Here is a 14,419-nt window from a genome sequence, read left to right on the forward strand (position 1 = left end):
GGCCTGGCTAACGTCTCTGGTGTGCGCAGCAAAGGTGACTCAAGCGGACTAGTGCCAGCGTCAGTTGGTAGGCTAGAAGAAAGTTCGCCCTTCCCTTGAGTTTGGAGCGTTTGCGGGATGTCGCTGACAAAGCCGACATAAGATTGCTTCGTTGCAGGCGGGTTCGTCCCTTCATCCACCCCTCACTGGCGGGCCGCAAGCGTTTAAAGAACCTGGAGCTGAAACCTGTGGCACCTGTCTACCCGTCCTGTTTATGGGGATTTACAGCTTAGTGCGCCTCATCGGTTGCATAGCATGTAAGTCGACACGTGTATGTATGCGTCCAGCCCTGCATCGTAACCATAAGCAGAAGCCAGTTGCATTGGTCTGTCATGTTCATATAACTTAATGGAGCATCTCTTTGTTGTACACCTCTTGGCCATCTTCTCCTGGTTATAGATAGGGGCGAAGGCTAAGTACACTGCCACATCAAACCGAACAAAGCTATTGCTCCTTTGCATTGCGCCCCGAAGCTCATCATTGCATTATTGTTAACTTATTGCCTTATGGACAGGACTTTCCCTGCCAAGAGTAGCCGCATAGGCTGCACCTGGCATATTCCCAATGCAGCTGACTCGACTCTGTTTCGTACCAAGAGGCTTGGTAAAAGCCACCAGGGCCTGCAGCTGAGCTGCATCATGCTGTGGCTGTTCGGAAGCGTCTGAATGCGTCCAAATTACCCCCAGATGGCGGCTGCTATGGCGCCTTGAGCCAGTCTGGAACACCAGACTGTATTGCTTGGAACGGTTGTGGGAGGGCCCGAGGAGCTGTGCCAGTGCCGCGAGCTCTGATGATGCGGCATAATAACATCACTAAATCTCTGAAGCTGTTGCGTCTGAGTGCAAAGGATTTTCTACAGTTTTCGGGTCTCTCATGAATTCCAAGTCTCCTCGTTACTCGGTTCTCTTTCATCATGCGAGCCCCCTGCCTCGTTCTCATCATTGTGACGCTGTCTGTCGGGGGCGTTGCTCAGAATTTTAGCCTTTCGTCAACTCATCATGCATCGGCGGCTTCTTCTTCCGTAGAACTTGCAGCATCGCCCGCATCTGCGAGCTCTCGAGGTACTAACACCTTTCCGATTGCCACGCCCTTGCCGCGGACGTAAACTTCAGCCAGGATATCGAGTATCTTAACAGGCTAACAAATCCCATAGATGCGATTCGTGGCAGTGAGCCCGGTAAATCAGAGGCAACTCTGAGACCACTGGCAACAAGTGCTCCCCTGAGCTCAGCACGAATTTCTGTAAGACTCAAAATCTCTTCCACGAGCGGTGTAATCCCGGCCGAGCCGGCACCAAACCCTGCACCAGTAGTTGCTGCGTCAAGAGGACCCGTCATGCAGGGAGAGAAGGCCAAGGACGAAGTGCCCAACCTCAGCAAGTCTCGACACCAGTGAGGGCACCTTTGCCTGTTGCAGGGCTCCGGTCTCGATGGAAGCATCAATTCAAGTTTCAGGAGGGCAAAGAGACAATTAAACCGTCACCGAACATCCCAATTTCTAACAAAATGCAGGGCAGTCAGGAACGGCCTGATTCATCTCGAGTAGCCGACGGCATGGTCTCTGGCCAGACACAGGCATCAGTTGCCGCTACCGCTGGCCAGCCACAGGTTTCCGGGATTCGAGGATCAGCGAGTAGCACTGATCGGAATGCATCAACACGATTGTAGGTCTTCCGCACATCCTTGGTGGCAAAGACTTACTGACTGTCCAAGATCCGGGACCGGCTCGCTCGATTCCGATGCGGCCACGGGCACGATTTCGTCGCCAGAACTAGCTACTGTAGCCTCTTTCCGCGCACAACCCTCCGATGGCTTCAGCGCTGTTGATGACACGGCCCTTAGAGCTATGCCCGAGTCCGATATACTAACACCTCCCGACGTTTCGAGTGTTGATGAACTGAATGCCGAGCTCGCCGTTAGCATTCCTGACCAGGGCATGAACGAGAAGAACGCCAAGGCAATTGCTGTTCTCGAGACGGCGTACTTTGAATATTTCGTCAACAAGGATCCGGCGCCAGTGGACGTAGGAAAGCTGTCGATTCCGCCAAGCACTTCACAATGCCAGAACAAGTACGCGGAGACGTTGACCAAGTCGAAAAGTTTCATCGACAGCGTTCTTGAGTGGGTCCCGCTCGTAACGAGGGATCTCCGCGGCTTCGACAATTGCAAAGCCGTTGAATCGCTGGAGGTCGCAGTCTACTTTCACTACATGAGAACATCGCCGACAGCTGCTCGCCCCAATGAACTGGAAGCCAGAGTCGAGGCACAAGTGGGTTCTTTTAGGCCCAATGACAGAAGTTCTCACGGCTGATATTGAGCAGGTCGATACTCTTAATGAGGCATTGGGAGCAGTGAGGATCAACTTTCGCCTCATGGCGCTGAATTGGTGGGAGCCGAAGGCGAATGAGGATTGGTCAAAGGTCTCGCGACGCGAGCACAAGCTCAGAGAATGGCAAAATCGGACCCGCGCCCCCGGAAAGCTGGTGCTCACGGTCTGGATGGTGAACGGCATCCGCGACGGTGGTAAGGATGACCGAGAACTGAACAGTGTAAGCCCTATGCTTTCCTGCTCTGACATCTGCAGCCCAGGCATAAGAAATGAGCTGACATTAAAAGACAGTATGCCACCTTTCCCAACGAGAAGCTCGACGATGTAGACGGCATTGTAATCGAAGAGGCGCGTGTGCAGGGAGTCGATGCCACGACGCTCGTCCACGATGTCGGCCACTGGTTTGGCTTGGGCCACACGTTCAACGAGGTTGGCCAGGAATGCCTTATCCAAAGCGGCTTGACCAACGCCACACAAACGTCTGGCAAACGGGACGTAGTCTTCCAATGTTCGCAAGTAACGTGCGCAGGCGGGCCAGCAGTGGACGTGAACAACTACATGAGCGTAAGCCATCCCCATGTCTCCCATCTTGGCGTGTTTGCCACTGGAAGACGGCAGCGCTAACACGACTCGCTTCGCAAACAGTACTCTTCGTGCCGTGGCAAGACGCCGCGGGACGGCTTCACCACGGACCAAAAGGCACGAATGTTTGCGAACGCACTTCAATTCCGTCGCGGGTACGAGTCGGGAGAGTGCATGCCGGACGGGTCGGCTGCCGTGAAGAAGAGATCAAGCATGCAAGACCTGCTCGATGGGAAGTGTCCTGACGTTGACAAGCAGGCCAGCATCCTGATGAACGTACCACACAGTTCAGGAACAATGCCTTCCTCTTCGATAGGCTGGCCTTGGGCTGCGACTGTAGCACCGTGTGCTTTCGTTCTATCATTCTTGCGGGCTTTTGTTTAGGCATGAGTCAGTGGTAGGTTCTTGTACCATGCCCATTCCCCTCAGTAAATGTAATAAGAGTCATTTAGGGAAGGCGATTTTAATTAAGAATGACACCCTGCACCAGCTGAAATTCATTCAAGACAGATATACGTAGAAAAAAAAAAACTCAGGAGTCATATTATTTTTTTAAGCTGTGTACCGAGCTGATTTTGTGTGAATGGCATGCGCTGCCCCATGTCCCAAGTATTAAAATGGGACACAATACATAGCTCTGTTTAGCCTATGGTTTATTACTGATACAGCATCAATCATGGTCCACCCCTTTGAGCTTACGTCTCAACCCCAAGCAAACAGTAAAGCCGGCCCACCCTGGCAGCCAGCTCAGAATGGGCCCTCATATTTAATATGAGTATCCAGACTTGGCTTAGATGGCAAGAGCACCGAGGATGAGCATGGCCAAACCTCCGACAGGAGCAATGCCAGCGGCGCCGGCCTGGACGGGAGTGGTGGGCGCAGTGGCATTGGCACTGGCAGTAGGAGTAGCGGCAGCGTGGCTGGTTGTGGCGGCGACAGCCGAGGAGGCGGCGGCAGAAGAGGCAGCGGCAGAAGAAGCAGCGGCAGAGGAGGCAGCGGCAGAGGTGGCGGCGGCAGCGGATGATGCGGCGGCCGGAGCAGAGCTAGCAGCAGCACCGCCACCGGCGGCAGCGTCGGCGCAAAGCTTGTCGGAGGCAGGGAGAACCTGGTCTGGAGGATGGTTAGCTTCTAATGATCATGGGGCGGTCCGGATCGACCATTGTCGCCACGTACTCAGGGCCGTGTCAACGCCGCAGGCTGCGATCACGCAGCTGGTGGCGGCGGACGAGATGGCGGCCTTGTTGGCGGGCTCGCAGGTGCAGGCGTAGTCGCCTGCCTTGCAAGAGGTGGCCGAGGCGGTGGCATCGGCCAAGCACTTCTGAGCGCACTCGGGGATGGGGCTCGAGCCGGACTGGGCGGCGGCGACGGCGATGAGGGAGGCGAGGGCGAAGGAGTACTTCATCTTGACTGTCGTTGGGTGTTGGTAGGGGTGAGTGTGCGGTGATATTAATAAGGAGTTCAAGTGGGCCGTGTGCAACAACAGAAGACAACGAGTGTCAGTTTGATCGAGACAAGCGAATGTGGATGAGAGGCGATGGACGACGAGGAGAGGGATGGGACTGAGGGAAGCAGGGCCTTATGTAGATGATCATCTAGAGAATGGCTGCAAACTCAATACTTCCCGTCCAATTAGGTATAGGCGGGTCTACGAGTGAGTTTGCAAGGAGACCAAACACTATTAGATGAACCTGACCGGCCTATTTGATTACAGCTCGGAAGATACGGACAAGCACAAAGTGGAGTATTTCCCTTTCTGTCCTTTACGCCAATCGTCATCCCCAGTCACTTCTCAACCGCAAGTTTCGACTAGGCAAGCAGAAACCTGGAAGGACGAGAGCAATCAATGGCGGAAGAATCTGGGGAAGTGGATAGAATGAGATCCTTGCCTTGTATCAGTCACCAGGAGGAATCGCACATGTGTACACATCGCGCGCGTTGTAACGATATGATGAAATAGTGCCGAGCAACAATAAGGCCGATGTGGCTGTCCTTGGGTCGAGGGACCCCGCGCCATCCTCAGCCTGCGAGTGGTCTGCGGACTTCAGGGCGACGGCGCGGGTGACCATCGGGCTGTGATGCCAGATTGGATAGCCTCCTCCGATAGATTGAGCCATACAAACGCTCGCGTGTGTTGCAAGGGGGCACTGTCATCGTGGTGGTGGCGTGTGTAAAGCAAACCATTAGTAGGTCCTTTTTAGGTAAATTCGCCTTGCTCGACATGTGATGGTGATCGATTGCCGAGAGAAATGTGGCATGCTGCAGGTTTATGACGGCGCTTTTGCGGAGTTGGGAACCTGGATCGTCCGTATGAGACCACCCCGATCATACGACCGAGGGCGGTTCCGTCCCAGTCAATGATGTTTTCCGGCACTCAGTTGACGAGATGGAAAATCTGGGGCAAGACAACGGGATCGTTTCTTGGCCACAGCTAGCCGCTAATTCCTGCTGCTATTTGTGCGGCCTATGATAGCTCAAGACCATTGTGATGGGATGATGTTTGATGCTCATATGATCAGTTGACGGAAGGTGACTGACTGTAATAAGAGTTCGGGACCTTTGGATCTGGAAAGTGACTTGGCCCGATGGCTGGCCGTGGCTGGCCGTGGCTGGCCGTTTTGGTGTATTTCAGTCATGGGAGACCTGCATTGTGTCTGAGTTGGTTGGACCGGACATCTCAACGCCTCAGAAGCCAGGAACCAGGACGAGCGTCGCCGAAATGTCACTTGATCGTCTTTCAAGATGTCAATGAATCAACTACTTAGGATAGCCCGGTTTGCCACGCTGAGAGGCGACTAGGAAGTAAGGGACGGACGAGGCGGATGCAGGAACATGGCGGCCAAGCATCACCTTACTAAAGGGGATTAGCTTCGTGCGGGGAATATTGCCACCACATCACGCAGAGGAAACACTGCAATGCATCCCCTCTTCCCTCCTCTTCCCTCCACTTCCCTCTACATCCGGCCAAGGCGTGTGTGCAACCTATGTAGCGTAGGCGGCGGTGTGCTCTGTTCCAATCATGCCAATAATGACAAACGGGTGTCACCTTTTGGGGATGTTGATGGATGGTGGGAGGAACAACGCAGACTGGTTGGTGGGCGGCTGTCTTTGATGCCGACCTGCCCAGGCGAATGAATGTGCTTCTTCCACCCGCCCCTCCTACCGGATCTTCTTGCAGGAGCATTTTTCAAGGGAGAGGAGAGGAATGCGTCTGACGATTGGATCAGTTGCTCGTGTGCGTGGATGTTGGCGACGAATCAAATCGCATTCATGCCACATTCGACCCTGCCAAACATATACACCATGGCGCGAGCAGTTCACGAAGGAGAGCAAACAGCCGCGCTACCTGTTTTTAGAGCAGGAACTGTTCGTATTTCGGACTGGCTTGAGCTAGGTGGAACAGCAGAGGGTCTGGCCTGTGACTGGCCAACTCTCTGATTTAACTCTCTTTGACTTAACTCTATGATACCAGAGCTAACGACGGTCTGGACATTATTGGCAAAGCCCCTCGAAGCTGGACCCCGCTTAAGATAGTGTCCGGCGGGCGCTTTGCTAGGAGCGGTGCAGGGATGCGCCGGCGATGTGGCTCGACGAATTGGCCGAGCAAGCCGCCCTTTTCCAGCTTTGCCTTCTACCACCAAGAATGGACTGATAACCCCTCTAGCTGCTTGGGGTTACCACACTAGCTACTTTGGCCGTGAAGTTGGTTGACGTCGATAATCGCCACCTCGACCGGCATCATATTTCCCACAGTTAGTTATTGGGGCGGAGTGGCTTTGGGAATAGCCTTTTGACATAGTGCTGGTGGTCTTCTCCCCTCTCAACCGCGCCGGTGGTATCCGTATGCCATGCAATATCCGTGCCCCCGTCTCTCTTCCTTTCATTTCTTCTGGCGGTGTTGACAGCGAAACGCTAATGAGGTGGACCCCCGGTCTGTAAACAGGGTAACAAGATTACTACGTAGTCCATGATCGAAGCAAACTTCTTAATCAGTTTATCATAATTTCCCGTCGAGGTTAAATTGCGTGTCGTTGCGCCACTTTTTCTCATCATAGTTTTGGGGGGCTAGCTTGTCCGTTTCCTCGAGCATTGATTGCTTGAATGGATTATGTGAGTTTTATTACCTGTACCTTCGACATTTGCGGCTGAATGTGCTTGCGGCTCCTTTCACCGACCGCCCGTCTGCAAGCTCAAGGGTCTAGAAGGGGAAACTGAGTCGCGCACCTCGCGTCTTTCTTTGACGGTCCGTTGAGGTTGAGGCCGATCATCGGTGCCCATGGCTTTCCTAAAGCAGGACTAGGCCCTGGCTTTCCGGCTGTCAGTCGTCGTAGGTGTAACAGAGCTAGCCACCAGGCCCTGCACACTAGACGCCGGCCTCTGGGACTTTGTGCATTTATGCTTGTGCAACCGCCGTGCCGCAACCCTGTTTGTTGACGATTCTGATTCCTTCGGTACCCGTCTGTCAGCTTTTGTTCAGACGTTGCCGCATCTCTCTTCCTTACTCCGAGACCTTATTATGATCCATGCGATGGATATCAAAGCTCTTCGCAGACCCATTCGAGCATCGCCCCGTTTCTCCTTCACTCAATATCAAGAAACTTGCCTGGTCTGCGACGGGATTTTTTCAACGTGCTTTCGGAGACTTTTCACTAGACCTTTTCCAGATGCAGCATCTATAGAGCATGTTGGTATTCTTGCTTCCTTGTAGTACGCTAGTCTTATCAGTTGGGTTTGAGTGTGAATAAATATGCTTTGTGAACCAGTCTGCTTATATACATTTACGGTCTTCCGCGGGTGCGGGATCATGGGGGTTATATTAATATATGTTGGTTGCAGTTCTAAAAGTAAAAATTGACTTAGAGCGAAAGTGAATGTTCCGATGAACTTTCTTTCATTTATGTCGTCAGTTTACTACTATACACATGTTTATTTGAACCTCCCTTGACTTCACAGGGCTTTCTTGCAGCCCGGCCATCACAGAAGGTTGCAAGCCGCTAATGGAAACCGAAGCCCATAATGTGCCGAATCATCGTCATTACCAGACGACTGCCGGCAACAATGATTGCTTCATTACATCTTTATCAGCCGGTCCAATCCAATCCAATTATGCCCTTCTATTCTTATTCAATGAACGGCAGACGCGGGATAAAATTCGTCCTCGCCATGTGGCAAAGGCTAAGTAAGGAATAGATTTGAAACCCCTTTTTCCAGAAGCGCTCACATCAGAGAGAACCGACACCGATTCTTGAGGTGAGGAGACTGTTACGTATATTCTATTCAGGCTGAATGCCGATACAAGACAATTCACCCTCGTCTTTATGTCACCTTGCTCACTTTCCACGCCCAGATCAGCCTTTCACACTTTGCCATAAGGACCATCGACCTTAGCCTGCAACATTCATTTCCTGAGAATACACCGGACTACTATTAGCGCCGAATGTCTCAGATGACTAGATTCTTCCTACAGTGGCTTGTGGTTTTAGGCAATCCATCATTTCTTCCACCGTATCCCTTAACATAACTTCTTCTGTGTAGGAATGTTGACGTACGAGTTGGAACGATGTAGACATCTTTCATGCCTTATATAGATGTATAGAAGGCAGCAAGAGGACTCTCCTTTTCTCAGAGAAGTATTAGGGTAGACTGCTATATATGCAAAGTGGTGAAAGTTTCAGGTCTTGGATACAACTTTCTAGGACATAGCCACTGACGGGTATGATTTGTGTGTGGTTGTTGGATGTACGTGCTTCTCTAAAAAGCCTCTTCTGCTTAGCGCTAAATAACACTTTCTTGAGATGATTAGTCTCTTGAAGGGCTTCTAGGGCATCACGCACGCAATAATGCTGTACAAACTCACAATTCTCTACGCTCACGTGAAACATAAGAGTGTCTAAAGGGGTCAGCTAAACAGTAATAAACACTATTACTTACTCCGTTACCTGCCCTCCATGTAGCCTGCTCCTAAATAAACATCAAAGCTGTTCTCTATTTTCCTACAACACGGATTCAAGTCCGTCCGTGAGGACTCTTCCAAAAAGATTGTTCCCACACCGAGGTTCGAACTCGGGTCTCTCCGGAACGCTATCATAACGCTATATGAAAGCGGAGTATCCTAACCACTGGACTATATGGGACAATTATGATACTGTGGCTTGAATTCAGTTGGTGTGATAGGATATATAATTAGATGCTGTGCTCTGTTGAAGATATTTACCCGACTACCCATTTGTGTCAAAGTTCCAAATGTGTGTGTGTGTGTAGTCTCTTACTACATAAAGTGAGAAGGTAGAAGACACTATCCACATCTGGTTGGTAATCCTAGCTTGCCTACAATCCGCCATTTCTCCCGACAAGACATAATCTCTCCCCCAGCTCTCATCTTAGTACATGACCAAGTCTTTGTTGAGCTAAACTGCCCCGAAAGGACCATTGCAGTCCCTACTCAACTGAGCCTTAGTGTTCTGGCTTATATTTGATATTGCAGCGAACAGCCTCGAATACCCCCACATCCCCGCATCTGCTCCTTAGATATATGATTTGTTGCCAAAATGCAGGAATGCCTTCGATCTGCAATGGCAAGTACATATTTTCTGGGTTGCAATATGATTCTGCACAACATCCCACCACCGACGGGCATCAGGAATGTTCCCGAACGAATCTGAGAGCTCATCAACAGCGTATCGACTTCCTTTCCCACGGCAGCGCCATGGTACCCATGTATCGGTCTCTAGTGGGTGGTATTCCTTGATATTCCACGACTGGAGTGTGAAGCGTCGAGAGCTCGGCATAAACTAATTGATTAGTTATGGGGGCGGAATCTCCACTGGTTCCCTGTCTCATGTTGATCCAGCATACTACAGCCGTGTTTGGTATACGTCCTCGCCTTATTGTTTTATTGAAGGCTTGGAACGTGATAAACAACAAGCATGACAACAGCACGCGGGGCATACATTTGTTGTCTTCTGCTCCGGGCTGGATGAGCAAGATTGATCGTCCGTGGTGCTAGGAAGCCTCTTTTATAAATGGATCTTTGCTTGACGTGCGTTGAACGCGGCTGTCGCTACCGAGAGTAGCCGCGCCGATAGCAAAGGTGGCATGGCGAAGAGCAGGGTCTTCGCGGGCGATTCGTGGGAGTACGTGTGTCGTGAGCTATCAGGGGAATAGTGTATACTCTTTGCTGAATGCCATCCAGTAGTCGACATGGTCCTTTTCGATTTGGTTGGCTGGTAAACCCCAGGGTCTCGTGGTTTGGTTTGATCAGAATTCGGCGATGCCCTCTCAGGAAGGACAATATCGCGGAGGTTGGCTTTTGAACATATCCCTTGCATTCTTTCCTGGACTTGGCGCAATTCTGGCAGGTTGGTTTTCCTCATCGCAACGTATGTGTCATTTCCTATCGCGGGGAAAGCTGTGAGTTTCGGCCTTTCCTTGAACCTCACTGCTGCCAGTGCCGTCGAAGATGTCTCACCCATTTGCAGATGATGCATCCTGCCCTAGTTTTCGGAGCTTACTTTCGGTTGGCCTTGGACCGCTCCATTATAAAAAACTTTGAACGCACTGGAACCCGTATTCAGATGAAATGCCATTTCTATCGCTGCCGTCCAGACATCAAGCATATGCTGGTTTGAAAGATTCGATCTAGATTTTTATGGTTGGTCTGCGTGACTCACACGTCCCGTTTGCTAGCAATGATCACACCATAAAATGTCAATGTCTTGGTACTTAACAGCGTCCCTTTTTTATCATGGAGCTAAAGCATAGAGCAAGAATGAGACCTGATCCAATCGCAGAATACAAGCGCCAAAACGGCCCCAGGCCATAGAGCAGTCTCATGCCGAAGGCTAACAACGAAAGAGGTAAACCCCATTGCCTTGTCCTCTAATAGACGTAGAAGGCGGTGGCTTCGTCATTAGATGCCCTTAGTCTCGCATTCCGCCTCTTCACAATAATCTTAGCGAGCCACGCAAGGGCGGCTGTTGCGACGCTGAAAGCAGCACTGCTTGACATGGCAATAACGTAGCGAGGCTCGTCGCTGCTGGGCCAGAGGTAAGGTGTCCAGATAAAGCTGATGTTCATAACCATTGTAACGCAAGCAATTGCGGCCGCTTTCTTCTCTTTGGTCTGTCCGCAGACACTGCCGCACCAACCAAGCTGGGACATCATATTAGCTAAACTGTATCCCTCTGCTTCTCCAACTCAATCCCCAATCCACTTACAATGAGACTGTTGACGCCATACGTTCCAATGGTGAAAATTACCATTGACACATATCTGCCGACGGTGTTGAGAGTGGCGCATGCCGAAACGAAGCCAACGACAGCAACGGCTTTGGAAATAGTGATGTGCCAAGTTCGCTCGTTGAACTTGCCAGATGACCAAGAAACAGCGACAGTGATGGCGCCGGCGATGAGGTATGGAGGGCAGGTGAGGACCAGGGTGATGGTTGTGTTGAAGCCAAGGGTCTCGACGACGGTGGGAAACTATCATGTCAATGTTAGTATCCCACTCAGATTTTTCATATGGGAGCGGGGGGATCTTACAAAGTTCTTGAAACCGTTGGCAGCAAGGTGCATATGCGCCATGGCGCAGAAAATCCACACCATTGGGTCCTTGGTAGCCTGGCCCAGACCTTTCCAGGTGCTGGTCTCTCCTTTGTTATCCACAGTGTCGAGTTCCATTCGGTTGTGAGCGAGATCGCGCTCATCCTGTGTCAGCCACTTGGTGGTCAGGGGAAAGTCGGGGAGAAGGAAGAATCCGACCAAAGCAACGACAAAGGTCACCGCGCCTTGCAGGATGAACAACCACTTCCAGCCAGCAAGGCCTCCAGTGCCGTCCATTCCATGGAAGATACCCGCAGCGATAAGGCCAGCGAAGGCGGTAGCGAGGATGTTTCCGGTGTACAAAATAGCGATGCGGGTCGCGACCTCCTTACGGGTGTAAAAGATGGAAAGCAAATAGACAGCTCCAGGGTAGTAGGGGGCTTCTGTGACTCCAAGGAAGAATCGGGTAAGAAGCAGACCAGTGAAGTCCTTGGATACAGCAGTCAGAGCACTGACAACCGCCCAGAGCATCATCATGATACCCTATAAGATAAAGTTAGCTCCATGGCATAGTTATGTTTATGGCTACTGATCGTACCATGTACCGGCTTGGGCGAGTGCGAGTGAGGAACATATTCGATGGAATCTGGCCCCTGTAGCATTACTATTAGCACTTGATGCAATGAATAGCGTAATACATATGATTGAAAACATACAAAATGTAACCAACGAAGAGAATCGACACACAAGTCTGGTACTCTTCAAATGACATGAGTAATTAGCTGGCACTCGTCGTACATTTCCGGAAAGTATATCAACGTACGAGATCCAGTGAGATTGAGGTCTTCTTCAAGGTTATTAAGGCGTGCCAGCGCAATGGCATTGCGATCCAGGTACTGTAGTCCAAGTCAGTATCATGACAAGTGACGAGACACCATGACGGTACCTACGTTGAGCCAGTACATTGACCAGAGCATTGGCTACACACATTTGTTAGTCAGTGATCGATGGGTCTACGGAAAAGGATGGTGCATACCATGATCCATCTGTCCAGCTTCTTCACTAGGGCGATTTCCTTTGGATCAGTCTTCTCCTGCGCGCCGGAATAGTCTACTTTGCTCGTGTTACGGGGGATTGGCTTTTCGGGGTTCAGATCCTCGAAGATCTGAGGCTCAGCGTCCTTCACCCTGTCAGCGTCAACGGGGTCGTTTCGAGCCATGGTGAATTAATAAGGCGTAAGACTTCACAGAAGTCTTGGTGCAAAAAAGATGTAGAAGGAGAAGAGAGCCGGGATAACTACTGGGTGTCGCTGAGCTCAGAGCACCATGAAGCCAGCACTCTTCTGGCTATATCCTCTTGGGAATGGCGGCCCTTATGTACTCATCCATGATGGGGGATGCCCAGGCTTGGAAACTGGTAAAGACACCCTCGAAAACTTCTCCATGTTGCAACCCCGTGTTGTTCCCCGGATCCACCAGGGATATGTATGAGATAGTATCTGGGGATACACACACGCATCATGACAATCTCATCGTAAAGTGAGCTCTGGTCATTGATTGTCAAGCCATCCCCGACATGTTCCGAACACCCAAGAACTTATTGGTCTCCCAAGAACGGTCTGCCTGTATGGATGGCAAATAATCCTGGGAGATGCACGAGCGGAGCTCTAGCCGCGTGCCCGCTGACTAGCAGCTATTCTCAACGGTCTACAGCCAAGGAAGATCCATGAATGAATCTCTTGTGCTGTTGAAGTCGGCAACCAAGAGGATCCAAGCTTGTGTCATGTCACGTCGTTCTCCTGGTAAGCAAGGTGCTCAAGCTCCTTGGCCAAGCTTGGTGTCGATCAGAGGCATTGACCCATCACCTTCTTGTCGTATGGCGCTGGCAGGAAGATGAACTGCCGGAGGAAGCAAATTCCTCGGTGGTGTTAGGGGGCACGGGTAGAATACCGGTGCAATTTAGTCGGCGGCCAGTGAGTTAAGCCTATTTCAGCATACATTATGTTAGCGCCTACAAAAACAATATTCTGACCCTACTAACTAATAAAAAGGCCAAGATTTAGAAAGTTACATAAAGTTAAAAACTCTTTAGATTTAAGTAATCTAAAGTTAAAGTAAAATAGAGATAATAGCTATAATTTAAAAATTTATTATATTATATAACCTCTTTAAGTAAAAAGTAATACCTTTATTATAATAGTAAATTTATATATCTTACTATTGCTCTTTAAAAGTTAGATATAAGGGCTTAATCTTATGTATTATAGGCGTCTATTAGTAATAGTAGATTTACAGCAAAAAGGGCGTTTTTTGTATAGGTTATAGACGTAGGCAGTAGTGGCAGTGGCAGTGGCAGTAGCAGTAGCAGTGGTGGTAGTGCCTTCTAAAATAGGCTTAACTCACTGGCCGCTGACTAAATTGCACTGGTATTCTACCTGTACCCGTGTTAGGAGGCCTTTCCTTGGCTCTGCAACTTGATGACTCGCCCCGGGTCATCAGTTGGAAGCCTCTCGTAGTTTGTCCAGTGACAAGGGCCAGAACGATGAGATAGGCAGGATGCCCGTTGCAATCCCTTTCCCGGGGTACCTAGGTCCACCCGGAGGCGCCCGCTTTGTGCCGTGGCCGGGGTGGTGTGTCTGGGGCTGTGCATGTTGTTTCCATCCGGGGTAAAGGGAGTATTGGCTGGCGGTGAGGATTAGATGTTGTTGATGACGACCCTCTTGCTCGGCCTTCTTTCGGTTAGGCGGCTGAGAGAAAGCCCTCCATGGGGTGAAGAGGGGAGCCGCAGCAAGAGGCAAAGACACAGATACGGAAGTGGAACGGGGACCGCGGGGTAACATGCAGTCGAGATGTGTGAAGCACCACCAAAGGTTGCTGTTGCTGAGAGCGGCCTTCGATGCGGGTTCCAAGACAATGGCATCGCGCGCCAAGCAG

General features: G+C 50.8%; 5 protein-coding genes and 1 non-coding gene across 6 annotated transcripts; 1 reads left to right on the forward strand and 5 right to left on the reverse strand.

Moving 5' to 3' along the window:
* Window positions 1-1,544: 1,544 nt before the first annotated feature.
* LY79DRAFT_528565 (uncharacterized protein) lies at window positions 1,545-3,333 on the forward strand (the record flags this gene model as incomplete). Its single annotated transcript, XM_060556044.1, has 5 exons — window positions 1,545-1,702; window positions 1,752-2,307; window positions 2,357-2,587; window positions 2,659-2,931; window positions 3,013-3,333. The coding sequence occupies 5 exons, from the start codon at window positions 1,545-1,547 to the stop codon at window positions 3,331-3,333; spliced, it is 1,539 nt and encodes a 512-aa protein (XP_060407722.1).
* A 406-nt stretch (window positions 3,334-3,739) lies between these two features.
* Window positions 3,740-4,351, reverse strand: LY79DRAFT_528573 (uncharacterized protein; the record flags this gene model as incomplete). Its single annotated transcript, XM_060556046.1, has 2 exons — window positions 3,740-4,059; window positions 4,123-4,351. 2 exons carry the CDS (start codon window positions 4,349-4,351, stop codon window positions 3,740-3,742), a joined length of 549 nt encoding a protein of 182 aa, XP_060407723.1.
* A 4,637-nt stretch (window positions 4,352-8,988) lies between these two features.
* LY79DRAFT_t271 lies at window positions 8,989-9,080 on the reverse strand. The gene has a single exon. It is a non-coding gene; the product is annotated as a tRNA-Glu (tRNA).
* Window positions 9,081-9,378: 298 nt separating this feature from the next.
* LY79DRAFT_85852 (uncharacterized protein) lies at window positions 9,379-9,848 on the reverse strand. Its single transcript, XM_060565169.1, has one exon. The coding sequence runs from the start codon at window positions 9,732-9,734 to the stop codon at window positions 9,471-9,473; it is 264 nt and encodes an 87-aa protein (XP_060407724.1). The 5' UTR covers window positions 9,735-9,848; the 3' UTR covers window positions 9,379-9,470.
* On the reverse strand, window positions 9,849-10,543 carry LY79DRAFT_85851 (uncharacterized protein). Its single transcript, XM_060565168.1, has one exon. The coding sequence runs from the start codon at window positions 10,431-10,433 to the stop codon at window positions 9,963-9,965; it is 471 nt and encodes a 156-aa protein (XP_060407725.1). The 5' UTR covers window positions 10,434-10,543; the 3' UTR covers window positions 9,849-9,962.
* Window positions 10,544-10,689: 146 nt separating this feature from the next.
* On the reverse strand, window positions 10,690-12,824 carry LY79DRAFT_618936 (major facilitator superfamily transporter). Its single transcript, XM_060562030.1, has 8 exons — window positions 12,523-12,824; window positions 12,437-12,466; window positions 12,310-12,382; window positions 12,203-12,245; window positions 12,085-12,139; window positions 11,487-12,029; window positions 11,163-11,426; window positions 10,690-11,097 (listed from the first exon to the last, which is right to left on the reverse strand). The coding sequence occupies exons 1-8, from the start codon at window positions 12,703-12,705 to the stop codon at window positions 10,825-10,827; spliced, it is 1,464 nt and encodes a 487-aa protein (XP_060407726.1). The 5' UTR covers window positions 12,706-12,824; the 3' UTR covers window positions 10,690-10,824.
* Window positions 12,825-14,419: the final 1,595 nt, after the last annotated feature.

Source organism: Colletotrichum navitas (assembly GCF_030913465.1).
Source record: "Colletotrichum navitas strain CBS 125086 chromosome Unknown LY79scaffold_133, whole genome shotgun sequence".
NCBI classification, from domain to species: domain Eukaryota; kingdom Fungi; phylum Ascomycota; class Sordariomycetes; order Glomerellales; family Glomerellaceae; genus Colletotrichum; species Colletotrichum navitas.